Below are 26,156 nucleotides of genomic sequence, written 5' to 3'. Positions count from 1 at the left end.
TCCATCCTACCATTTATCCATCCGCCTGTTCGCCATCGTTCATTTCCGCGTTAAAAACCAGGACCATCCCTCCTTATGGTATAGATGTATATATATATATATATACCTAGGGATATAGGATAGTAGTATAGTATAATATACCGTAATACCCGCCCTGCTGTCCCCTGTCCCCTGCCCCCTGCCCCATACTTGTACAAAAACACATGAGGGATTCGTTTCGTAAACATCATTCGCGTGATCGTGAGCTAGCCGGCCCCTTGGCTTTTTATTTTGTATTCGCATCTTCCCCGGTCGTCGTGCATGTCGTCTAGTACCGTACAGAAGAGGAATGAAAAAAAGACATAAAATCGGAAAAAAAAAGATTTTCCCTTTTTGCATTACCCGTTGTAAACCTCTTGTTTGGAGAAATCTATATGCAAGGGCCGTCTTATAGTATAAGTGCCTCTTGACAAAAGGAACCCGAACCGCTAAAGATCTCGGCTTTCGCGGTGGTATTATTATGCCGAGATCTCGCAGTTAGTTGGCTTTGAAACGATTGTCGACGGTTGGAGTTGTTATTACAAAGATGTATGTATGATCCAACACCTAAAACCTGGGTCATATGAGCGTAACTCGTAGAGAACCATATCGCGTCACCTTTTGAGAAGGGGTATGTTATAGAGCGTGTCGTATGATATCAGCATAGATATCGTCGGGTATCATCCTAATGATAGCCAGAGCTGTTCGTTTGATCATTTCTGCCCGCAAAGCCGGGAATGATCGAAGGAGTTTGTTAGGGCTATTTACTTGTTAGTATGATAATCCAATACCCTAATACCAAGTAGTCATAGGTATGTATACTTACTTCAAAGAGGTAAGGAGTTCATTGCGCATCATGATTAGCTGGGCGACGATACACACGATGTTCAACTGCGGCCCGTAGGCGAAGAGGAAATCCCAATGCTTCAGCACCTCCGGTAAAGGAGGGGTGCATGCGCAGAGTGTAAGGACGGAAGGGAAAGCATAAATCTCTGCTGATAAACCCTTGGATGTTAAATAGAAACTTAGCTTAGGGTCCACGATCGCCAATACTTTGTCAACGAGTGCTAGACCGCGATGAACCCCATCCATTGCACCCCTAATGTACCCAGGACATTCCTTAGTTAGGAGCGTATGGAAAGCAGCGAAGGCTTCCACCTCGCTACGGGCTGCGTATAAGAACGGGGCAGCAAGCACGTTCATGCCTTGCACATAAGTCCCTGGTTCTGAGGTAGTAACATCGGAACCTTCTGTCGTGAGCGTAAGGGCGCGGGCACGATTCCTAGCAGACGGTGAAGACGCATCGGTTTGCGAGATATCGCTGCGAGAGCTACCAGCGCTTTCGGTCGCGGCGAGGGACAATCTGCTACTTGTTGGGCGACGTTCTTCCTTCGCGTCGTGAAGCTTCCAGGCGATAGCGTTAAGAAGACGAATCAAACTCGCTTCGCTAACGCGGCGACGGAAGAGGGGATCGGTAGTCAGGGTTCGAAATGTGTCGTTTCGGATTTTGGAATAAGCGGGAGAAGCCCCTCGATGTATAAGCCCGAGATACTCGTTAGTATCAAGAATGGGCGCATCGATAAATATAAGCCAGAAGTAGATTCTAGTCCGCGACTAAGCATCCTTTATTAGCACGGTCGATATCGGATCGGTATCAAGAAAATCGCACCATTCCATCGCTGTCGCTCCTGATACCCTGATCTAGGACCTTAAGACGCGCACTCTCCAGAGCACCATTCACATCCCCGTCAGGGGGTCCCTCCCTGATCAGTCTGTCTAGAGACATGGCATCAGCTACTCTTGAAGCCTTACTTAGAGCGCTTCTCTTGTGGTTTAAGGATAGCAAAATATTGTTTGGAAATATGGAGGGCGTCGGGGGTTGCGGGGGTGTCGCGTCCGAGTTGGCTCTGTTTCTCTGTGGGGATCGGTTGACATTGCGAGTCGGAGGTGGTACGCCCTCTTGGGGATGTCGAAGAACTTGTTGAGGTATCGATGAGTTTTGACTTGATATTCGAGCAGCGGCACCGAGGTTATGTGCGGATTGCAGCTTGCGCAATCTGTGGGTGTGAGGTGACGGCGGGGTGTGTGTTTGGTTAGGAAGTGCAGTGGTCGTGAAGGTGTTGAAAGCTTGCACGATGGGCGGGAATGACTCGCGCGTTGGGCTCGTCATTTTGACCAGCTGGCAACAGTGATAGCTATATGGATTTGCGGCAACACGCAAATTGAAGCTATGGTCGATATCGAGGGAAAATCATGCTCAGCACGTTGTATAGTTGCAGTGCGACGACTAGGCGCAGTAAAATTATTAAAAATAAAAAAAAGGCAGGGCAGGGAAAGAGGTTGGAGTTGGAGGAGTTGTTTAGAGAGGGCTTGAGGTACTTGGGTACAATACAACATACGTATGTAGTGACCTAATAATAGGTAACCCACCCCCCCCCCCCTTCCTCATACATATCCACGAGATTTTAACGCGAGCAGAACGCGTCGGCTTAAAAAGGTTATTTATTTAGCTGAATATGTACCTGTTATGTAAATGCATTATTTTTATAAATGTTTATTCTTCAAAGACGACACAATTGCATTAGTTAAGAAGCAGGTGGTAAGTAATGTATTTTAATGATTCTCCTATGTTAGGGGTAGTTATTCTTTTCCAATGCTGCAGTTCATTCCTGCATTATATTGTACAACATCCACCGATATTGGATCAGCATGTGAAAAAGCTTACATTGATGTCAACGCCTAAGGCAGGTAAGGTTACAGCAAGGTTGGCAACCTTTGACCGATCCACTGCTACTAGGATTGGTCAAGATTTCCCCGTAGATTATGGCCCGTGAAGCCTGCAGGTACGATCATTCTGCATATTATTTGCATCGGGGGAAGCCGAAGCTCGGTTCAGGATTACCTCTCGGAGACTTACGACTTAACCTACATGGATATAGGTTAGATATTTAAATATTATACTAGTTTAACTGCTGCTGCTAGTAAAGAGAGGCCCCATGCCGGCTAAGCATTCTCACGGGTCTAGACTCTGAAAGCAAGTTAGATATGTAGATAAATGGGTTGATAAGAACACGATATGTTTGTAGGTCGGCTTATAACCATTTTATAGTAATCCGTAGTTCCTATAGAAATACTTACAGCGAAACCGGCACCGAGCACCGGATCAGCACCCGTCCAATCTATTATAACATATGACATCAAACATAAAACAAGGCATTGGAGATAAACTTCCCCGTGTTCTCTTTCCCGCATTTATAATGATGGCATCAACTGAAGAAAAGATTGCGCCATCGACGCTAAGACCATGCCTTTATATTAAGCTCTGTGATTGGTTGTTTCAGTTAGTTTTTTGCCGAATCGGGTACAATTATCTGGGTACTTGTCCCACTTGTTCCAATCGTTATTATCTCCAACCTCAGTTTCGTCTTATGTTAGTAAGTACTTCCAGATCATTCTTACTAACATTGATATCTAATACCAGAATACTCAACCTCCATTACAAGATCATATGTGCATAGGTTGTGAATTTGTACCATGTCTAACTGCTGAGTTATGCTGCGCTCAAGGTTCCATGAAAATGCCATGAAAATGGAGTTAGCACCACCGAATACTACGTCTATGGACTATGTAAAAGTTGGTGTTCGGCTTAGTCCGTTGCTTTCAAATAGAGAAATGAAATTGTATTGCGTACTTTGCTATTTCTAAATATCCCGCTAGACTTCGAATGGTATAAAGCCAATTGCGCCATCGAATGATCGGCCAATCCGGGGCTATTAGCAAAACTTCAACATGGACTGTAAGCTAGCAATATCGTTAGTTATCCAATTACTTATTACCTCACTACCACAATTGTTCTTTTATTATGGCTCACCGAAGCTTTTCTACCTGAACAATGATATTATGTTCTTAGAAATCTCAAAACTATTCATCTGCCAAGTCCGCGCTCCGATCCACCAGTTCCCCTAGGGCGACAGTCTAAGATCTCGAGTACCCACTAAGACAGGTACCTAGCCTATTACTACTATTACTACTCAGCCAGTATCGAGCTCGGCCTACTTTAATAATAAACTTTCACTTCCCATTACACAGACTACACAGACTACACAGACGCAGACTCTTTTCTAACAACTAAAAACGCTGTCGACGTTACAGCAAGACACCGTGCAAAGCAACCCGAGAACCCCCTAACCGAGCTACTTATAGTTGTTGTCTTTACCGAAGCCTCGTATCCCCTCGGTGTAACATTTAAGAAAAAAAAATATCAACCCATTACTTTATTGTGGACTACCCATTCATCAAATCCATCTTGTCGTCTAACCTAAACATTTTTTGTTTATTAACTACCACCTGTGGCCTCGTATCAAACTTGATTCTAATGGCTACCGGTGCTTCTTCATAGCGATACTTTGGAGCCGGGTTTATTTAACCCACGCCCAAATCAGTGGTGTCAAACACACCCTCAGCGTTGAAGTTGAGCTGCCTTGTTGAGCTGCCTTGTTGAGCTGCCTTGCTGCTTTTGCTACCCCTTGCAGGTATATAGCTCTGCTAGGTACTCCTACAGGCGCAACCCTCGTCTCCTCGAACATAGTATCCATTCTACATAGGATCACTCCATACTTCGTTTCGGTTACAAAGTTCATTATATAAAATTCCCATTGCCGTTAAGGCTTATTGCCTCTTATCTCTTAATTCTACTCCCACCTAATACCCGCCACGATGTCTTCGTCGAAAGCTAGCCAAACTCTAGCAAAGGTCTTAGGGATCAAACTCGAAGACCCCGATACGGGCAATGTAACTCGAGGAGAATCGGTCTTCTCGACGCATACGGCAGACAGTTTCGTCGAGCAGCAACCCACAAGCGCAGAGTGGCTCGCAGAAATTACGCCGTCGAGACGAGATATACTAAATTATTTCAAGTCATTGTTCCCCTTTTTATCCTGGATCGGGTTTTACAATTTACAATGGCTTGTGGGCGACCTTGTCGCAGGTATGTTCTATCGACTCGGCTATAACAGGTAGAATAACTATAACTAACCTCTTATCAGGAATAACTATTGGTGCAGTCGTTGTACCACAGGGAATGGCCTACGCCAAGCTGGCTAATCTACCAGTGCAATTTGGTTTATATTCATCGTTTATGGGCGTTCTTATCTACTGGTTTTTTGCTACTTCCAAAGATATTACTATAGGAGTACGTTAAAGTAGAGCCCCTCGTTGAAGTAGTCCTCTCGCTAACTTGGTGAAGCCTGTTGCCGTCGTCTCTACTGTCACCGGCTCTGTCGTCGCTAAGGCTATCAAAGAGCTTCCTCAATACGAAGATGCGCCATGGGTCATCGCAAGCGCCCTTGCTCTCATATCCGGCGCCATCGTGCTTTTTATCGGTTTAATCCGGTGTGGATGGATCGTCGAACTGATACCTTTAGTATCACTTGCTGCTTTCATGACCGGATCCGCCATCAACATCGCCGCAGGGCAGGTTCCTACGCTTATGGGAATCACTGGCTTCTCGACGAGAGATTCGACGTATTTGGTCATCATCAACACCTTAAAGAACCTAGGCAAGACGGATTTAAATGCAGCTATGGGTTTAACAGCGCTCACAATGCTCTACGGAATCCGGTTTTCGTGTGCCTGGGCAGCAAAGAAGTTTCCGACCCATCAGAAGCTGTTCTTCTTCCTCTCGACGCTGAGAGCAGTCTTCGTCATATTATTATACACTATGATTAGTTGGTTGGTTAATATGCACCGCCGCGACCACCCTGCCTTCGCCATTCTTAAGGATGTCCCTCGGGGTTTTCAGCATGCTGCCGTTCCAACTATCGATTCGACCATAATCAGATCGTTTATCGGTGAACTACCCGCAACAGTCATTGTTCTACTCATCGAGCATATCGCCATATCGAAATCATTTGGCCGCGTCAACAACTACACTATAAATCCGTCGCAAGAGATGGTTGCCATCGGTGTTACCAACGTCCTTGCACCCTTCCTCGGAGGATTCCCATCGACAGGTTCTTTCAGTCGCACAGCTATCAAATCGAAGGCAGGCGTCCGGACTCCTTTTGCGGGTGTTATCACGGCCGCTGTGGTACTCCTAGCTATTTATGCGCTTACGGCTGTTTTCTTTTACATCCCATCCGCAACTCTTGCCGCTGTCATCATCCACGCCGTCGGAGATCTTATAACGCCACCTGATACGCTTTACAAGTTTTGGAGAATATCGCCTCTCGAAGTCCTCATCTTCTTCGTCGGTGTATTCGTTACTATATTTTCGACGATCGAGAACGGAATCTACGCCACCATATGTATCTCGTTTGCGATTTTTATATTCCGCGTCCTTAAATCCCGCGGTAGGTTCCTCGGTAGGATTCAAGTACATTCCGTACTAGGAGACCACCTCATCGGCAACGACAGCAACGTGGTGGGCGAATATGGGACCTTTGACGCTTTGGACTCTAGCCTTTCGCCGCCCACACGCAATGTTTTCCTCCCAATTGACCACGAGGACGGCTCAAACCCAGAAGTCGAGGTCTCTAGCCCCTATCCTGGTATTTTTATCTACCGATTTTCCGAAGGGTTCAACTACCCAAGCGCAAGTCACACCCTAGACTACCTTACAACCCACATCTTCGCCAATACGCGTCGTACTAGAACAGACACGTTTGCGCGTGTTGGCGACCGTCCGTGGAACGATCCGGGCCCGAAGAAGGGTCGAGAAGAGAACACAGCGCTACCGACGTTGAAGGCTATAATATTCGACTTTAGTTCGGTCAACAACGTCGATATAACGTCAGTGCAGCAACTAATCGACGTGCGCAATCAGTTAGACCGTTACACAGCACCGGACGTAGTAGACGTTCACTTCGCCTGCATTAACAACCGATGGACGAAGAGGGGACTCGTCTCCGCCGGCTTCGGTTACCCGACCCCGCGCCCGGACGGCCTACACTCGCGGTGGAAGTCCATCTTCAGCGTCGCCGAGATCGGCGGCTCAGACTCTGCCGCAGCCGCCGCGGAGCAGGAGGCCAATGAGAAGGAGACTCAAATACGACCGACCCTCAGCAAGTTGGAGTTGGTAGACCCGTCGACCCAGGACACTCCCGGGCCCAGCACTGCTTCTAGTATAACGCAGTCTGTGCTTCCGAAGAACAAGGCGCCCGATTTCACTAAGAATAACGAGACTAGAAAGGTCGCGGTACACGGGCTTAATCGTCCACTATTCCACGTCGACTTGACGAGCGCGCTGCAGAGCGCCATTGCGAATGTACGCGCGAGAGACGAGGTCGAGGCCGCCGGAGGCCCGGACATTGGCGTCACAGTTTGAGGTTAATATTACCGGGTATAGCTGCGCGCAAGGACGCGTATAATGAGGATTGGTTTCGGTTAACGTTGTGGCCAGGACTGAGAAAATTAGGGAAGCATGTCATTGAGTCATTTCAAGCGACTGGCCTATAGAGAGGATAAAGGAATGAAAAGGAAAGGGTGAGACTTAGCATGATTGCCTCCTTCGCCGGATTGGCTTATAACTTGGGGCTTTTTGGTGGGATTGGTACCTACTGCGGCCATGTCACGTCGAGTTGCGTTATACATATTATTTGCATACTGACCTGTATATATGAAGCAGGCAGCGTTGGATATACCCCGAGAAATACCAGGTGATAATATGATACCGTACCGCGTTTCCATCTACGTGAAATTGCTTGTTTCGGGTGACGAGCCGTCTAATATTCCCCTCATTATGCGACGCTCCGGCGGCCTCGCGCGGGGACCTCGAGCTAAATAACGAAGACTCGCAGTTTAGGTACCTTGGTTAATCTACTTCCTGAACTCTCGTGTACCTGACAAACACGGCCCTGTCCCATTCCAGTCTTGGGTCCGCGCCAACTAAACAAACCCAATCGCCAACGAAAGAAAACGGTCGGAAACAGGGCGGCGTGAGGCGAAATGTCGACGAGGCGGCACGGAATGAAATATTGCTGATTAAGACCTAACGGGAAGATTAAAAAAAATAATAAAAGAGATGGAGGGAGCAATGCATGCAGGTCGGGCAGGGCACTGCGCGAAATTCGGAGGACGCCGGCCGGTCGGGTCGGATGGTAGGCCGGGCTGGGCTGGGTCGGATGCCGGGCCGGATTTGGGGTAGGGCGGTGTGTTGTGGTGTGGTGTGGTGTAGTGTAGTGTAAGATGGGATGGGCGAAGCGCCAACGGGCCTGTCGAGCAATAAGTAAGGACTAGGGGTGTGATTTCGGTAGTTGGCTTGATTAAGTATTGTACCTAAAGTTATGTCGCGATGGTATATATCGTGTCTTGGATTAGATGGTCTACATACCTCTTACATACCTGTTGTAAGTACATTCAGGGGAAAGCAAAGTCGTCGTGGAGATAAAGACGACAGAGGGAAAAAGGCCACGGCATCGCAAGGGAAACTAAGAGGGAGTTAATAATCACAGTAGTTCAGTTACCCAAAATTCATCGCCAAAAGCCCAGTTTATACCGCTTTGCCGTTTGCATGTAGCTAGGTTAGCTAGTAGCAATAATCTATACACGTCTAACTAGGTACCTACATATATCTAAGCCAACCTAACCACCTAACCAAACTACATACCCAAGTAACTAAATACGAATCGCGAGAAATCCCCATCTATCCAGTAGTAGCAGCAGCAGTAGCAGCAGCAGCAGTAGTCTTTAAAATCACAACATACCTCCCCCCAAAACCAAAACCAAAACCAAGATATCCATCCCCAGCGCAGCTCGGGATAAAAAGAAAGATTAGAAAATTAGACCCCGCCCCCTTTTCCTGAAAGGGGATGGAAAAATTGGTCCCGCACCGGATAATCCTGCAGTTCGCAATGTGTGCGTAGAGTAGACGAGAGTAGACGAGAGTAGAGTAGAGTAGAGTAGGTAGAGTAGGTAGCGGGAAAGCCTGTTCCAGGACTGGATGCCTACTATTCCTCCCAGTTCCGCACCGAAAGAGAGAGAGAGAGAGAGAATTCGTAAAGTAATATAGCCAGCCAGCTCACATCTCACTTCACCTCACCCTCTTCGCACTCCCACCCAACCCCTGCCCCATCCCCATCCTCTTCGACCCTCCACTCCCCCTTCCACCATCACCATCACCACCACCACCCCCTCCTCCTCCTCCCTCCGTCCTCGCCGTCCACCTAACCCTCAAATACCCAACAAGCGACCCCAACCTCGCCGCATACGCGCCCGGCGCCCCCCTTTCCACAACCCTCCTCTGCAGACCCGTCAGCTCGTCGACCCACGGCCCCAGGACCTCGGGCGGGATCGAAGCCAGGATATCCACGACGAAGTTGCGGTCCTCGCCGCCCACCAGCCGGAAGAACAGGTTGCGCTCCGCGCGGGGCACCGTCGCCGGCCCCACGTCGCGGTCCCAGCCCACCACCACCCGGTCCAGGATGTGCACCGCCGCCCGCGCCGCCGCCCGCAGCTCCCACCGCGAGAGCGGCCGCTCCGTGTTGTGGATTATGCTGCGGATCTGCCGCGTCACGCGGGACAGGTGTGCGGCGCACCACTTGACGTCCTTGGGACGCGCGGCGTTGTGCAGCGCGGGGGTAGGGGTAGGGGTAGAGGTACAAGTAGAAGTAGAAGTAGCAATACTATCCGCGTACTGCTGGAGGCCAGCGAGCGCGGCGTCGGCGCGGAGCTGCAAGGAGCGGAACTGGTTCGAGTGCAGCTCGTCGGCGCGCATGGAAGACAGGAAGTACTGGAAGAAGTCGTCGTTGCGGAGCAGCATGCGGAAGATAGTCTGCTCGAGATCACCTCTCTTGACGACTCGGCGGCCCTTGCGCGGGTTGTCGAAGAGATCCGGTCGGTACTCGTCGGTGGGGACCTCGTTGAGCGAGGCGAGTATCTCCCGCGCCTCCCGGACCCGTCTGGGGTTGGGATCGGGGGACTGGCCGACCACGTCGCAGTGCAGGCTGTCGGCTAGCATATCCAGATGGAAATCCGATATTTCATCGTAGGGGTTCCCGAGCTCTGCCGGATACCCGTACTTTGTTAACGAAAAGGGGCTCCTCTGGACGCCCAGGACCTGGTTAGTAATCTGGTCTAGCAGCCAGAGGATATGTCGACAGGGGGATTCGCCGCGCTCGCCATTCTGGCAGGTACAACTTGGAATGCCGTAGCCGCTCTGTTCCGAGCCAGTCCGAACAGTATACTCGACCGGCTCCGTTATCAGGAAGAGGCAGCGCTCGTCCCCAGCCTGGCAGCCACGCAAAGTGAACTGCGGGGGCACCTCTATAGCTTTATTGACGTTATCCCGCGTCTCCTCGTCGAGAAGATCCAGCGAGTACCTGAGATTAGATGGAGAAACCATGAAGCCATCGTCGTCGATATCGAAATCCCGCTCGGTATCCGACTCGGAGCTCGAGTCTTCCATCTCGACTCTCTGTTTCCGGCTCTGGAGACGAGTTACGGGCGGCATGCTTCCGAGTGAAAGCGTCCTAAAACGCTCCGTTGGGGGGGACATAGGTAAGTGATAGGAAGCTTGTTGAGATGAAACAAAGGCGATACCGAAGGATTCATTGCACGCATATATTGAAAATGACGAAGACGGTTGGTTATATAACATACATAGCCAGCCAGCCTTAGGAAACAGGCAGACGGATTAGGCCAGGTCCCAAAAAGTCCGACATGATGACAAAAGCGACCCAATATCGAGACCGCTTGGTCTACGTTGGTTCAAGGTACAGTCATACTTTACCTATTCGGTGTGAGCTGCGAGCAAAATGGCAAACTGGTAAACTGGCAAACTGTGAGTAAGGGGAAAGGAGGCGTGGGGGAAGAAGCAGAATACCTGACAAGAATCACCAGAATCACCAGAATCACCAGCCACGGGTCGAAATGGGCAAATGAACAACTCAAAAGGGACGTCGCAGCTGAAACGACATTGTATGATGTGCAGTTAATATCTAGAAGCAGTAATCGTTGGACCCGAGGGAATGGATACGACTGGCGATGCCGAATCTTACCTCGTGACATCAGCTATTGCTGACGACAGACGATAAGAGAAAAGAAAGCTATAACTAACACACACATACCTACATGTAGGTTGGTACTATACCTTAGGTAGCATGCAGCATGCTTACCCTGTATTGTACGTAGACGAATGGCGTTCATCAGCCACAGAGGACGACCGGGGTTATGATTGGCAAAGAAGCCGAACGGTGTCATCGGAGCGGTATTTTTACCTTGATTTACCTTCGTTTACCTTCGTTTACCTTCATTTTCTGCCTTGGAGGAGAAAGGTAGCACGGATCCGTAGTTGTGGGCTAGCATATAAAGCACGGCCGGGGCCCTGAATGCGACCGCCGTCCATATGAGAGGTCCATCGTGTACCATCGTGTAATTTGGGTCGCGATTTGGGCCGCGAAGCCTCGGTGCTAGGCCGCCTCTTGGCGCGACCACCTCATAAAAACTCATAAAAGCTCATAAAAACTCATAAAAACTCATAAAGTCTCCAGCGAAGGTCGACCCATTAGGCGGCCAGCAAGGCTTCTTGCAACACACTCCCTTTTTCAAACGAGCCTTTTAGGTTCAATTTATTCCTCGAGAATGAAAGAAAATTGAGGACTCCCGTACCAAATTGTCGTGTTCTTGACCGGCCCATGTCGTCCTGAATTGTTGAAATTCCACGTAATAATCGCCCTTGCGCATTGGGTCGAAATCGAACCATCCGATTTAGGATTTCCCCGAGCTACCCCGGATGCCTGTATTGCCTATTCCGGTATGGAATTTCGAGCCGGCATAACATCCGGCGCACCTGTGGGCTTTCGGAACACTACCTCTCACCTCTTAGCTTCTAATAACATAGCTCGGGCCGACAAACTTCATACATGGCTTCCTTCGCTGTATAGCCTCACAGGTGAGAGCGAATACCAGCTTCCATTGCAGCAATGCACGAACATGGAGTACTGCTGCAGACGAGTAGCCAAGCACCAAGGTGATGATGCAAACACTTGATTGTGATCTCGGTGGGATGGACATGCCATGCTCTGCCTCCCCCAAAGTCCTCTTGATTGGACACTTCTAGGAGGGCCTTATAGTCACTAGGTAGTGAGGTTGTGGGACAATACTACTGCAATGGTAGACCGCTGCGCCGCGTCTATTTGTTCCTCTTCTCTCTCAACAGTTTGCCACCTTGGCCAGTTGTCAATAGGGGTAGTCGGGGCTGCATGGTTGAGAACCTGCTAGTAGAGTTAGGCTTAGGACCTTGTGCTGCGGAAATTGCTTCCTATGTCCTTCTATCAGGAGAGTAGACGGCCAGGGATGACCAACACTTACTCTATCGAAGCGCTGTCATCCCAGTTCCAGAGTCCTTCCAGACTTCTTTCCAGACACACAAGACTTTAGTTCCATTACTCATGGCATCCCTAACCCCACGCCGAACCCCTTGAACCCCTTCCGTGGCGAAGTATCGAGCCAACGTTCCTCTGGTCTCGGTATAGCACCCGACGAGGTTCGAGATATACCGGTTGCGCTTAGTGAAAGCCAATTGGTTACCGGGCCATTGGCGCAAATTTGGTCATGACTATCCGGAAAAGTCACAAGCAATGATAGGCATCTATGGTACGAGGGTTGGCATGGAATTACCTGTTTTCTCTTTGGGGAATCTGCCTAACGGGCAAGTCGGGAAGGGATGAGGATCATACACTGGCCGAATAGCTCATGATTCCTCGACATAGCCTCATAACTACAAACGAGTATGGTATAGGCTAGGTCATTTAACGGTATCGTCGTTGGTGATGAGTTGGAGTAGAGGTTAGGATTATCCTTAAGACAAGCGGTAAGGTACCTAGGTAATCTGTAAAAACTTGGTGCTACATGGAGAACCATTGCTCGACCTAGCAGCGTTTGCTTTGAAACCTCGAAGCCTAAAAGGGGTTACTTGGGTGACTCAACAGATTCGAGGACCTAATCATGACCATATGACCAAACAGACAAAGATGGAGATATTTCAGCTATGCTAGCTAATATTTGTCTATCAAATTAGGCTCTATACTCACTTTTGGCAGTGGCCTCTCAAGTACGCTATACTATGGCATGGTCCCTAATACTTTCGTTGGGTGTTTTCCCTCTAGATAAGTTAGTAGAGGCTCTTTCACGGCAACATGCTCAAGGTACGCTAAAGGTTATTTGGAAGCATATCATGTATTGATGCTGACTTTTACCAAAAGGAATGTGAGTGAGATGCTCGTCTCAAAATGATGACCAGGTTCTTTAGTTCCCCCTCGTATGGCTGCATAGCCTCAAGCGACTTCGTTCTGGAACACCAGTAGGTCTTCCAAGACACGGGCTAAGGTTGGACGCTCGAAGTAGTTGTCGTTCCATTCTCCTTTGCGACGTTGGGAACTTCTAAGCTCCAAATACTTTTCTGCTACTTCGATTTCGGTCGACCAAAAACGCTTCGCAGTCTGCTTAACTTCGTCGGCAGTCTGTTCACTAGGAGGTTTAGTTGTTAGAAGAAGCTGACTGTTTCGCCTTATAATGATGTTGCCAAGCGCCTCTCGCCTTCCCCTTGTACATTTGTCTATTAGAATTCTCATTGCGGGAGGGGTCCTCCTGTATTCGGGAAACTCAAGCTCGGGCTCCCATCTATACGACTGCCACACGGCTGCTTTCTGAGGACCACTGACCCCTTCAAAGATGCACCACAGCACTCTCCCAAGCATGTATACTTCAGCGGCCTCTTGCTCTGTCTCGCTGAGGGCAATCCATGATATGTTGAATCCATATTCTGGGTTAGTATATTTCTCGCCTTCCAACTCTTCGAATTCTGGGACTAATTCCTGCATTATCTTCCGATATTTCTCACTCACGGGTTCGGGCACACATTCATCAGTTGCGATTAGACGGATATATTCGATAGCGTTAACCTCCGGGGCCGCAAACTCGCACCAGACTCCTCTCTGTTCAAAATCGACCATAATGACGTCGGATTTTTCTGATAGTACAATATTGTCTAGACGCAAATCAGGATAGTATGTCCTAGAGCGAGTTTTTAAATGTTCAAGAGCCCTGGTTAACTGTATCGACCACTTCAGCTGGTCGACACGTTGCAATTGGCCATGGGCTTGCAAACTGGGCAGGACATCTCGAAGAGTACCTTTAGCGTGATAAAACGTAGTAAAACCAGCAACAGCCTTCTTGAACCCGAAATTACACCTCTTCGTGACAACATGCATTGGTCGTCTGATGATGTTCTCATGGGGTTCGATCGTGCAGAGAGTCTTCAGTTCGTGGTAAAGGTATTTGGCCCCGCTGGTCAATGCCTTGAAGATAAATAGTTGGTCGTGAATTCGGACGAGACAAACGCTATCATGCAGAACCCTGACTACATGAAGATCAAAGAAATCGATCACTGGAGGGAAGGGGAATTCTGAGCCCCAGAGGTCAGCCAACCTTGAAAGCGGAAGTAACTTATGCTCCAGGTTATGGTTAAGGCCGACTTTGACTCGAACTTGGTGCGTGTCGAGTGACATGTTCTCTAGGATTAGACGTGATCCAAAAGGCACGCCTTTATAGAATTTTTCGAAAGATGATAAATCATGGAAATCGGTCGTAGTCCAACGCTGGAGGATTCGGACAATGTGTCTTGCTATGGCAAGCCTGGGTAGCCGAGCGGAGTCCTTGGTGTGGAAGGCCTTATCCAGTTCGAGCTGGTCACGGATAAGATGTGATTGTGAATTAGAAACGAAGACATCCATGCGTATAGGGGGAACCTGTTCGATGAACAGCGGGAGCACATAGTACTGGCTGCCCAAGCCGGCACAGCCGTCGACACGCCATAGGGGATTTGGGGGCAGATCGAGACTGTCTATACGGTTTTTGGGATTGAGGAGAGAGTCCGCCCAGGGGAGCTCAGTATAGGAGTTAACGACATGGGGAGGTTCTGGCTGTTCCTGGATCTCTTGGATCTCTTGGATCTCTTGGATCTCTTGGGGAGGGCGGTAATAAGCCGCAGTAGGGTGAATGACTTCTCCTATAGCTGTCGGGGATAATTCCATCTTGAAGCTGGTATTTCTTTCTGGAAATTAGCAGATAACCGTAATAATGTCGATACCGGGTTGGTGATGGATCAGGAGGCAGTGATTTTGCAAATTAACATTACAGGAAGGCTGAAGTTGAAAGTGGATCTGGGAACTTCTGGAAGGCTGTGCCAGAAATTTTTTTTTTTGTGAATTGAACCTTATCTACCTAGGTAGGTAGGTAGCTGGCATTCAAAGAAGGGACGGAAGGACCACTTGATGCTCCGGGGGGTTAACCGCCACAGCAGGAGCCATCTCTTAAGATCTCCGTCTGGGGCTTCCTCAAATAAAGGAACTTGCGTCTGAGGTCTGAGGGTATCTATGAAAGTACTTTTGACGTTCAACGTGATTACCCTACCTGTCCAACTGAAATAACCTACGTGCTACCTTAATGCCGGATGTCGTAAGTATGCATATTAGGTACCCAACATGCCGTGTTGGATTTGGCTAGATTTGGCGTAGAAGGAAGAGACGTATGTAGATGTATAAGGAACGAAGTCGATCTTTGGGAATAAGGTACTCGTCGATGCATGCCCTGTATCAAGAACGCGGCTAACGGCAGCTCTAAATTATCTCTTCTTTCTTTTTGTTGGAGAATCTCCTCTCTTTACCCGTCCGACGTTCCCTTGGCTGCCTTGTGAGATTACCTTAATTTGTATATTCTTCCAAGTGATATCCAATGAAGACTGCTTCGTTGTCCGTAAGGTCGGACTGCGTAATGACTCCGTATGAATGATTGAAGTGGTTGAGAGAGACGCAAGACGCAGGACGCAGGACGCAGGACGCAAGACGCGAGTTTCCTACCTCCGGTAGTCACGAGAGCGTTCACGACCCTTCCCCTTTCAAACCCACAACGGGCGCGTTTAGGGCCTGTCTTTGGTTCATTCCAAATCTTGACTATCTATCAGGTACCTAGATTATTATTTAGTTGCGCCAAGTCCGGCGAATCCAGAAAACACGGCTTGGGCAAAAACCAAATGAATGGCAAGCATGAATAACGACTTCAACTCTCAGCCATTGAAAAAAAAGGAGTGCGCTGACCGAGTACCTGACCGGTTGTGCAAGCCATTGATTCCCCGTTCTCCATTCTCCATTCTCCATTTTCCATTCTCCTTATCCTTAGCGGTAGTCGGCCCTAAACCTGAAAAAAAAAAAAAAAAAAAAAAAAAAAGAAAAGCAAATAGGGGAACAACGGGTCACATATCTGTCGGTATCATGATTGGTTGAGAGACGCTGGCTCCGCATGACTTATAGGAAATTTCCTACCTAATACCTGTAAGTTTGCAACCCAAGATTTCTACCTACAACCTTATGCCAGGCATCTTAGCTAACACAGCGTTAGTATGTGGTTAACCCAGTGTATGCCCAAAGAGGGATTCTGCATCTCCTCATTTTCATAGCGGCGTCCATCCCCTCCTCAGCATTGATATTAGGTAACTGGCTTTGTGACTCTTCTTCGACCCATTGACCGTCAGCTCAATTCCTTAATATCACTAGCCAATGGCCGATCCTGGTTATGTATGGAGAAGTTGATCATGGGTTGGCAAAGACTTTATTTTCCATGGTTGAGATGAGCTTATTCGAACTGCTAATAGTCAAGAGACCGGTCTGCATCTTCGCTAGGATCTCTCGGAAGTGTGAGGCGGACATAGCAATGTTTCGAAGCCCTGTCTTATTAGGATTTGATAATCTAGAATGCGACATCGGGGAGCGCTGCGACCTTTTATAGATCGTCAAGTGAACGTAATAACCACATGTCGAGTAGGTAGTGTATCTGCGTCATCGTCATTAGTTAAAGATGTGGATTCTTCATAGGGCTGAGATATACGATGTAAAGGCTTGGCATTTCCAATATCTACACTGGATCTTCATCGCCAAGAAGCCCCAGGGACCACTTTCTAGTTCAAAGGACAACTTAAAAACAAAACGATGGGAATGCCAGGTACTCGGACCACATTTCCGTGTTATTGTGCTGCCACAGATTGCTTAACCTTGGTGAAGTCGACGTGATATGAAACAAAAGTCGTATTTATTGTTAACTACCTAACCTATGTAGTTAACTAATGTAAAACTTCTTTAGGGGATGACTATGGTGTCACCCAGAAGATTGTATTCAAACTGTCGAAAGTCAAGTATGGAAAGAGTTCAGGTTATAATGTAGTAGCAAGACGAAAGCTGCGCGTTATGGTGGCTCATGTAAGCACAACTTCATTTGAAGTGAAACAATAGAATAAGAGCTTCAACTAAACAGCTACGTTTGGTCTATCTATTATATGTAGCTGACAGAGTTACCTAATATTGAACACCATTCTGACTTTTGATGGGTTTTAATGACTTATCATCTGCATATTCTTTCATCGTTTGAAGCTCGATTGGAGCTGACGGGCAGGTTAGGTAAATATACAGAAGGCCCGGGCCGATGATGAGATATATAAGTTTTAAAGTGAGCCGTGAAATTCCACGTGGCGAACTAAAATATTGGGTTTAAAAAAATAATAACACGAGCCCTGAAGGTTGGGAGACTTTTAAGGGTGGTGGGAACTCCAAATTCGGCTGATCACCCCTAACCGATGATGTCACTCGGGTAAATTGAAAATTGGAAAAAGGGGCTGCTGGTTAGGTAGATGGTATGTAGATAGGTACCTAGGTATGTATAAAGTAAGGTTTTATGTAACAAGATGACGATAACACTAGAGCTTCAAACATCAATAGATGGAGGATGGTTGGGGTACTCGGCTGATTGGTACTAATACTGGTGCTTGGGAAAATTGATGTGGCACCGCTAAGTGAAGTAGCGCCGGGCTCATCATCTATCATCTCCGGCAGAACTGGCAATGGAAGCCGACTATTGCGGTCATTTCTTCCGCTTCGGTAAGCTTCCACTTGTCTTTCCATTTTACTAAGACGGATACTGAAATCCCGCGACAAGGAAGTACATCCATAATCTCCATAATCTATCTACTAACAAGGCTAATCCGAAACATTTGAACGATCGAGATGGTAATAGAACCGACCATAACTCAACCTCGAATTGCAATTGCATCTTGAAATCGTACATATATGGAGAAAGGACAGCTGCAACTAGGTGATCGCTTGTTAGATCACTTGTTAGTTGATACGCCGATCTTGCAAGATTGCATTATGCTTTTCCCTCTACGGTCCGTATAAGCGGGGCCATAGAAACGTGAAGTCAGTAATCGCGTGACTCTCTTCGCGTCGGGCGCATGAGACCCTGTGACTATGACTGTACACTACCAGTCCGAGGATATACTGTCGTGCTATATCTTGGCTAGCCCCGGCGAGATTTTCGTAAGAGTCATGTTTTCCAACTCGTCGGGCGTCTTGGCCAGGTCGTTTTCGATACCGCGTCGCTTGGGCATCAGCATCAACTCTTACCGGTCAATGAGTTCTTGCCACTTCACGAAGAATGAAACCTAAAAGAGGTGCATACTTGGGTCTAAAGAGAGTTGGGGGGTGATGAGGCAAACATGGAGAGGTATGAATGGACAAGGTCGCTGCGATGATCACAGTAGCATAAGCAAGCATAATCAGCATAAGCAGCACTTGAGACCAGGCACTGTATCCAACATACTGTAATAATTTCATATACAAGCAAGCCGTGTGTGTCTTATCTTTAGTAGTAGCAAAGTTGGGCAGATGTGTAATTCGTAGTAACCGAATGGAATGATAACAGCACGTCGAGAATTGCGAAAAGAACAGACATAAACATGATATGGTATGGTATGATATGATATAATATATGAAGCGGGAAAGTTAAGAAATACTAGCGATTAAATTCGCATATTTATAAGAGCTAACATATATATGAAGCAACTATGACTTACATATATAGATTTATATATGTAACTATGAGGCGTAAGTGATGTTAGCTGTCAAGGTTGACACATGCCAGACATGCGTAGGTAGGTAGGTAGCCTTATCGACTGTTAATCACCCCAGTCCAGTCTCGAACTGTGTGATTTATAACCGGGCCAGTAGCTGAATTAGCGAAGTGCTCACCGCCTAAAAAAGTTGCTTAGAAGGATTGGCTGCTACCCTCTGCCCTCTATAAGTAGCATGTAAGGAGGGTAAAATAGGTTACAAGGCGCTACATATCGAAGATTAAAGCCGTATGCCTAATCTGGCAGGTATCACATCAAGTACACGTGGGCTGATAGGCTTGATGCGTGGGGACGAGCTTGTACTGTCGTAAGAATGTACATACAAGCTCACCACCCCTTTTCTCTCGTAGCGTTTCACGTGAGCTTATGGCAGTCCCGTAGATCCCTGCTCCCACGGGACATTAGGTACGGTAGGCGGGTGTTGAGGCTGTAAGTGGATGTACGCGATTACCTGCCGATTATTAAGATCCGCCGTAGCGGGTCCAACGGGATGAAAAGAACCATGTGCTGTTGGCTAGCCAAGTCTGTGTATCCCACGAAATGCGATCTGATGTGGATGAATTCGCTGTCACTAAGGGTCAGTTGACACGGACGGTATAGAGGTCCCCGTTCCTGATTTGCCTGCTCTCAAGCAACGAACTCCACAACCCGCCTAGCATTGAGTTTTGGGTCACCTTAATTCACATATTAGCAACATTCTCCATATGAGGGACATATGGGGTATGTACTTACTCGCATACGCATCCAACCGACGCTGCCCTTACTTGTTATTCTCAGCCTTCTTGGGCTTCGATTGGATTAGAGTTGAACACGCGGATGGGGGGTTTTTATTTTTATTTTTTAAATTATGATCAACTCGTCACGATCAACTCACGCAAGCAAACCCCCCCATTTGAACGAATTTAAACTAATTCGGAGGAAGTAAGGAAAGAGGGGGTAATACCTAGGCTAGAAAAGATAAGAGGAGAAGAAAATGAAAGCATAAACCAGGTAACTAGGTAGGTAGGTAGGTAGTGTACTTTTTGCGGCTTTGTTGGTTGGTATGACATGATGACATCTATATTTCCCATGTTTGAAAAGCTGACATTGATTTGAGCATTGATTCTAATGTAGCACTTTAGAGTAACACTAGATCCCACAGTCATCCGAAAATTTCTTATCGATACAACTTTCTATGTACTATGTACGTATGGTACCCCCAAACCCCCCCCCCCCCCCCCTCTAAACCCCCCAAATCCCCGGCCAAATTAGCTCCAATCGGCCCCAACTATATTGCCCCAGTTTCTAGGTAGTTTTATTATTTTAGTTGGTCAGTTTAGGTAGTATGTAACCTAGTTCACAGGGCTGTTCTTCAAAGCTGGGCCTGATGTTCCTTGCAAGCTTAGGTACCTACATTATGTACATGCATTAAATAGGTACCTACCTAATCTAATGTAATACCTACCTAAACCATGTACCTACATGAAGTTCCAATCGATGCATACATGTATGTACAATATGTACTAAACAATACCTAGATACTAAGGCGTATTATAGTACCAGGTAAAAATAAGGTAAATACCTCCTAAGGTAAAATAACATTAAAAGACAAATGAGGCAGAATCTCGGAGGCGGGCTAGGTATGGCTTAAGTGCTACATTAACTGCTACATTACCAATTTACCAATTATAATATGCTCCAATACTGCATCATGCTAATAAGTAAACCAGACATATAGTTGCGGTCCTAGCCGTGTTATCCCTGCTTATCCCTACATAACATCCCGAGGTCCCCCTTTCGTCCTATCAAAACCCTATCAAACCAGGTCCAAACCCAATACCTTCCAGTCCCTCCCCCTTGATCAGCACGGATCCGGATTGCCTCATTTGCACCCACTCGCAAAGTCGAACGGTCGCACAAGGCCTAAGTCTGATTAATTTCCCCCCTCTTTAAACCGGTGAAGCCGCCGGTTTAACGGCCGCCCTGGATCTTTCTTCACCGAGTTGTTTTCTTGACCAGGCCGTCTCCTCACTCTTCCAATCATCATCTATTCCGTCCGGCTCAAATCAAGTCGGGGCGGTAGCATACTGCCGTTCTTCTGTTCCTGTTCTCAATCTTCCCGTCGGACTTCCTCCATTCCTTCCTAGCTCATGCTCCATGCTCTCCACCTGCTGACTGCTCATTCACTAATTCAGCCCCCTTCCCTAACTCAAATTACCTGCCTTGATAGGTCTCTAAGGTGTCTCAGCGCAGGGCGGCGGCTCATCCTCGTATACTGGCATAGCAGCATACTAGCATTACCCAGCCAGTATTGTACATCACCAAGGCACCAAGGCACCAAAGCACAGCACGACACAGCACAGCACAGCACAGCATAAACATACCTAACATAATACAACGCGGCACCGAAATATGGTCGCATTAGCTCTCTGATGATCCCGGCAGTCTTATTAGCGGCAATGACGTCCGTAAGACCTTGACGTACGCCGTCTCAACAAACCCCACTGCCCGTCTGACGCCCCGGTGAGGCGCAAAAAAAAAAGGATACGCGCAGCTCTTGACTGCTCTCGTATGTGCGCACAGCAAAAGACTGACGCCCTAGCACACGCGGCACACACCCTGTTTTGTGGTGCTAGCTAGACTCTTGTCTAACACACCTCCGTCCTCATACGCCATAGGCCATAGGCCATAGGCCATACGCTCGTTCATCGAACGTACAATGGTAAGATTTTCTTACTATACCCCTTACCCTAGTTCGCTTCTAGATAGCCAAGTAGCCCATACCTTGTCTGTGTCTGTATCCCCAGCGTGCAGTCTGTTGATTTGCATATAGAATAATCCTAATATCAGAAAGCGCCGGCCTTACGGCCATGGGGATTCCCCGGTGGTGCCTATACCCCAGGATTCCTCTTACTCGCTTTCTGCCTCTACCCTTTCATCTCACCCGGAGGACTTCTCCGCTCACGATCTACAAATACTCCAGCAGGCGGCATCTATCTTAAATTGCCCCGTCCCTCAATTACTGGACCTTTATAACAGAGCACCTCATCCTCAGCAGTATCCGCTCTCTTCTGCCCCATATCCTGTTTCAACCAAGAGGCCACGTCTTAGTGCAGATATGACGTTGGCATCCCCTCAGGAGAAGTCTTCGCCGCCTACGCCATCCGTACAAGACGGCTCTGAGCGGCAGCATGCTCCTGAATCATCCAACAGTGGATTCTCCATAGGCATAGACCGTTCCCGTCTCACGCAGTATTTCACTAACTTCTCTATCTGCCCACCGTGCACAACTTGCGAACCCCAAGGTTTGCTTCCTATTCCAGTTCTTTTCTATGCAAGCATACTAAATGTGACTTAGTCTATGGTTCAATTCCAGCCAGCTCGCCCTACGCTTACGCTTCGGGGCGTCAGTATTTTGATGACAGGCCATCATCTCCAGGCTCGGCGCCTGGAACTATGTCGCCAGACCAGCCGAATGTCTTCATTTCTAATGCCCCGTCCACAGCCCCACCTACGATACCCAATTACCCTATTCTACAGCCAAATCGGCCTATGACTATACAGCCTTCTACTAGCGGTGAGGGCATGGTGTATCCTGAGGTCGTGCCTGGTCAGCAGTTTTTTAATCAATCAGGTTTCCACCATGACGTATCAAGCTCCATGTCAAACATCACGATGGAAGCTCATTCATATAGTCCGCCATTGTTGGGGCATAATAGTACTACCGAGAATATCTCACCTCAAGAAGTAAATAGAATTAGTATTGGTAACAAACCCAATGAATTGGACATCGTACAGCCAAATCAACGACCTTCTGCTGCGAGGAGGGGACCATTCAAAACGAACGACGCACGAGAGAAGACGGCCGAGACGAGGCGAATTGGCTCTTGTATTCGGTGCCGGATGCAACGGATTCGCGTAAGAAACCTCACTGTTGTTTTACTGTTTGATTCCTAGGTAGCGCCCTGCGTTTCATCAGCTAATTCACGACTCTAGTGTGAGACTAACCCTACAGATAAGCTCGGCACGTGCTTGACATGTCTTAGAATAAACAATACCAAGATTTGGCGGATGCCATGCCTTCGCTATAAGATCACTGACGTGAAGCTATTCAAGCCCGGGAACGTGAAGGGGTACGAATGGACTCGGAGGTGGATAGAGGGGATCCCTGACGATATATCACAGTGGGCGTCGTCGGAAACGAAAATAGTCAAGGTTACCGAAGGGTACACCGAACAGGTGGTCGAGCTCCAAGTGCGCCAATTTGTTCCGCAGGATGGAGACAAACTCGAGCGTAGTTGGGTTCACGAGGGAAATAGGAGAAGAGTCAAAATCCCCCCGTATGCTATCGTGAATCTCGAGGAAGCGAAGAGTACCTATACCAATTATATTAGGCAATGGCTACCCGAGTGCTGTAAAAAGGTCATCGGCAAGGAGAAGTTTTTACTCGCAACGTACGGCGCTGCGATCAGAGCTTCGAGGGACCAGACTATCGACCCCAAAGAGAGTGCGCTTCTGAGGAAGGCGTTACAGTTGTGGATGGCTGTCCGCTTGACCACCAAATCAACCATTATTATTGGTGACGAAACACTAGGGATGTCTAAAGATATCATGGATGAGACGAGCCCACTTCGAGGATGTGTTCCCCTCCCACCCGTGATGGGCGCACAAATTGAGCTTGTCCTTATCCATCAGATACAATCCAGTCTTCGGCGGGAAATGTTGGAAAGCTTACAAGCTATGACACAGGCCAACAAGCAGAAAACCTGGTTCACGACATACCTAATCACATTCATCCTGCTCCACAACGTAGCTCTCCTCTGCCAACATGACGCTGGATATGCTCGAAAGCATGGTATCAAGGTGTGTATCAAATGACTGCCAGACGATTACGAGGACATTGCGCTCACTTTTTAAGTTGCAGAGCCGGTTTGCGAGAGAAGAGATGGTGAGAGAGTATCAAACGGGTAAGCCCTGGCGTTCTCTTGAACGGGACTGGTTCTTCAACATTAGTTTTCTTGAAGCTGGGATATCCTAACATACAGCCTTTTCAAATAGGAGCGAATATTCTGTTGGCGTATTTTCATTACTGCAATAGAGGTGAGAAACTCGGGGTTTCCCATGCATTAATGAACCGAATGTGCTAACGGTAGACAGGCGTATATCCGTTCTCTGGGGAGTGCAAGGAGCAAGACATATCGACATTGGTCGACAAAGATGAGACCAAGATAAAGCTCATCCAGTACACAAGGGCGCAAGCCGAAAAATACAGTAAGCCACGCGTCTCTCAATCTTGTCTTGGGATTCTCTATACGTACATAGCAGTGCCCAAAAACGGGCAGACCGCTAACTGGTCGATCTTGCAGAAAAACATTGGGCAAAGTTGCGGCAGAGTGGCGATTATGAGAATGATTTTTACTATATAAGCCAATTGTACGAGGAAAATTGGATGCCACAATCCACGATCTGAGAAACGATATGAGCTGATCCGCGTGGCGGGAGCTCGGCGCGAAAGAAAAAAGACTTTGAGCAAGATCCAGTTCACAACATCTAAACCAAGAATCAAGCATTGGCGAAGATTACTGTTGTACCTTTTACGCGTAGAACTTGCAGGCCCGGTACAGGCACCTACCTATGTTAGGTACTTTACATCATGCATGAGGTACGAGACCGGATGCAGTAAATAGGTACATCATGTCCTAGCCAGTTATATGCAGGCTCCCCACTGCCTACATGTACCTACCTACCTACCTAGGTACCTACCTACCTACAATAACGGAGAAACGAAGACAGAGTAAGTGCTGCCCAGACTACCTAACATTGAAACATCGAAGCTACCCACATTTATATCTAAACGCTGGACATACTTGCCTATAGAGACTCCTGCCATTCCTGCCGTAAGAATGCAGTTTTGAGAGTTCTACAAGTATATCGCTAGTGTGTTTAGGATATAGTTCTCAACTGACATCAGAGTAGGTAGACACGTATGACCATTCTGCAACACGATCCTGTCGTACTATCCTTCAACGCTATACTGTAACGGCCCGGGTCCTTCTTGCTCGAGAAAAACGACTTGTCTCAATACCTATAGCCTATGTTATGTGCCTTATGTAGGTTATGATGTACGACAGCTGTTAGTCGGTGCATACGAGTACATGTATAGAAAGACATCGAAAAGTACCTATTATCGGAACATGCGGCTTACATACATATATGTATGTACTCTTCAACCACTCGGGTTGTTCGAGGACATAACCGAATAGCTGAGTGTTGCAACGCTACTTCAGGTTGCTTTTCTGAAACGGAAATGACCAAATTGTGATGGCGTATAAGATCTAGGTACATTAGGTACTGTGGACATTCCTGCCTATAGGCGTCCTTCTTGGACGATACGTGTACGTATTAATTACATCAATACACTTTCCTCGTGGGCCTTAGCCATACAGAGCAACATTACATAATGAAATAGCATGGAGCCTATAGAACAGCTTACATGCAGGTACATATACGACATAAAGACCTTCAACATGCAGCAAGGTACCTACCACAACATCATTAAATCTTGGCATCGGTGAAGCAAGCGGATCCTGTCTTTCCGAAAATGATCTCTGATTCTTTCCCCTCTTGCACAGCCAGCGGATATATATAAATACCTATATATATTAATACCTTGCGGCTCCTTCTGTCCCCGGCCACGGCACCCTGCATGGCTACCTACCTAACCTAGGTTATTAAGACATGCATCTTCCCACCTACCTGGTTAGCAGATGTTTCTTGCAGCGACCCGTACATGTACCTAGTGGCTTGCATTGCAGGTGCATGATTCAAAAAGAAAACTGAAAAGCACGAAGAGGTAGGTAGCTTCGATGCTATGCTACGTACTTATGCAGCAGGAGTGGATGTTTTGCATATGTACGTACCTGCCTCTGGGCTTGCCCTATTTACGTGCCTGGGTATGCAGGCCCTGGCGAATATACGGTCTGGTAGCCTATAGCCGCGGACCTCACATTCGTGTACGCCACGTCGTTACGGGTGGTTGTATCCCAGGGTTTCGCTATACACACCCCGACTTCGAGTTTGAAGCTTCTATACTATAGCAGTGTTTATTCACCTCACATCTCGATCAGCTTCGTCAAGATATTCGTACCTGCTTCCTATACAGTATACCTAATGTAGTTTAATATCAGATCGGATAATGACGTCCCCC

General features: G+C 47.6%; 5 protein-coding genes across 5 annotated transcripts; 2 read left to right on the top strand and 3 right to left on the bottom strand.

Annotated features, from left to right (window-relative positions):
• Positions 1 to 157: 157 nt before the first annotated feature.
• F4813DRAFT_374019 (TBC-domain-containing protein) lies at positions 158 to 2,430 on the bottom strand. Its single transcript, XM_049244876.1, has 3 exons — positions 1,688 to 2,430; positions 845 to 1,632; positions 158 to 778 (listed from the first exon to the last, which is right to left on the bottom strand). The coding sequence occupies exons 1-3, from the start codon at positions 2,186 to 2,188 to the stop codon at positions 655 to 657; spliced, it is 1,413 nt and encodes a 470-aa protein (XP_049095597.1). The 5' UTR covers positions 2,189 to 2,430; the 3' UTR covers positions 158 to 654.
• Positions 2,431 to 4,359: 1,929 nt separating this feature from the next.
• Positions 4,360 to 7,405, top strand: F4813DRAFT_250368 (sulfate permease). The gene is made up of 3 exons (XM_049240141.1): positions 4,360 to 5,005; positions 5,064 to 5,209; positions 5,264 to 7,405. The coding sequence occupies exons 1-3, from the start codon at positions 4,735 to 4,737 to the stop codon at positions 7,340 to 7,342; spliced, it is 2,496 nt and encodes an 831-aa protein (XP_049095596.1). The 5' UTR covers positions 4,360 to 4,734; the 3' UTR covers positions 7,343 to 7,405.
• A 1,641-nt stretch (positions 7,406 to 9,046) lies between these two features.
• Positions 9,047 to 10,510, bottom strand: F4813DRAFT_383163 (uncharacterized protein; the record flags this gene model as incomplete). The annotated part of the gene is made up of 1 exon (XM_049245910.1): positions 9,047 to 10,510. One exon carries the CDS (start codon positions 10,508 to 10,510, stop codon positions 9,047 to 9,049), a length of 1,464 nt encoding a protein of 487 aa, XP_049095595.1.
• Positions 10,511 to 13,289: 2,779 nt separating this feature from the next.
• F4813DRAFT_393530 (uncharacterized protein) lies at positions 13,290 to 15,047 on the bottom strand (the record flags this gene model as incomplete). The annotated part of the gene is made up of 1 exon (XM_049247436.1): positions 13,290 to 15,047. The coding sequence occupies one exon, from the start codon at positions 15,045 to 15,047 to the stop codon at positions 13,290 to 13,292; it is 1,758 nt and encodes a 585-aa protein (XP_049095594.1).
• A 6,621-nt stretch (positions 15,048 to 21,668) lies between these two features.
• Positions 21,669 to 24,419, top strand: F4813DRAFT_383161 (uncharacterized protein; the record flags this gene model as incomplete). The annotated part of the gene is made up of 8 exons (XM_049245909.1): positions 21,669 to 21,671; positions 21,783 to 22,254; positions 22,308 to 22,867; positions 22,946 to 23,812; positions 23,874 to 23,916; positions 24,008 to 24,049; positions 24,107 to 24,220; positions 24,316 to 24,419. The coding sequence occupies 8 exons, from the start codon at positions 21,669 to 21,671 to the stop codon at positions 24,417 to 24,419; spliced, it is 2,205 nt and encodes a 734-aa protein (XP_049095593.1).
• Positions 24,420 to 26,156: the final 1,737 nt, after the last annotated feature.

Source organism: Daldinia decipiens, assembly GCF_022478715.1.
Source record: "Daldinia decipiens strain CBS 113046 unplaced genomic scaffold F4813scaffold_45, whole genome shotgun sequence".
NCBI lineage: Eukaryota > Fungi > Ascomycota > Sordariomycetes > Xylariales > Hypoxylaceae > Daldinia > Daldinia decipiens.
This window is presented reverse-complemented; position numbering and strand designations above follow the sequence as displayed.

Excerpts from the sequence above, each read along its gene's own strand:
- F4813DRAFT_374019 (XM_049244876.1), bottom strand. The coding sequence starts at position 2,188 with ATGACGAGCCCAACGCGCGAGTCATTCCCGCCCATCGTGCAAGCTTTC. Across the intron at positions 1,633-1,687 it reads GGAGCGACAGCGATGGAATG|TCGCGGACTAGAATCTACTT; the intron begins GTGCGATTTTCT and ends AAGGATGCTTAG. Across the intron at positions 779-844 it reads GAACTCCTTACCTCTTTGAA|CCCTAACAAACTCCTTCGAT; the intron begins GTAAGTATACAT and ends ACAAGTAAATAG.
- F4813DRAFT_250368 (XM_049240141.1), top strand. The coding sequence starts at position 4,735 with ATGTCTTCGTCGAAAGCTAGCCAAACTCTAGCAAAGGTCTTAGGGATC. Across the intron at positions 5,006-5,063 it reads TGTGGGCGACCTTGTCGCAG|GAATAACTATTGGTGCAGTC; the intron begins GTATGTTCTATC and ends ACCTCTTATCAG. Across the intron at positions 5,210-5,263 it reads CCAAAGATATTACTATAGGA|CCTGTTGCCGTCGTCTCTAC; the intron begins GTACGTTAAAGT and ends AACTTGGTGAAG.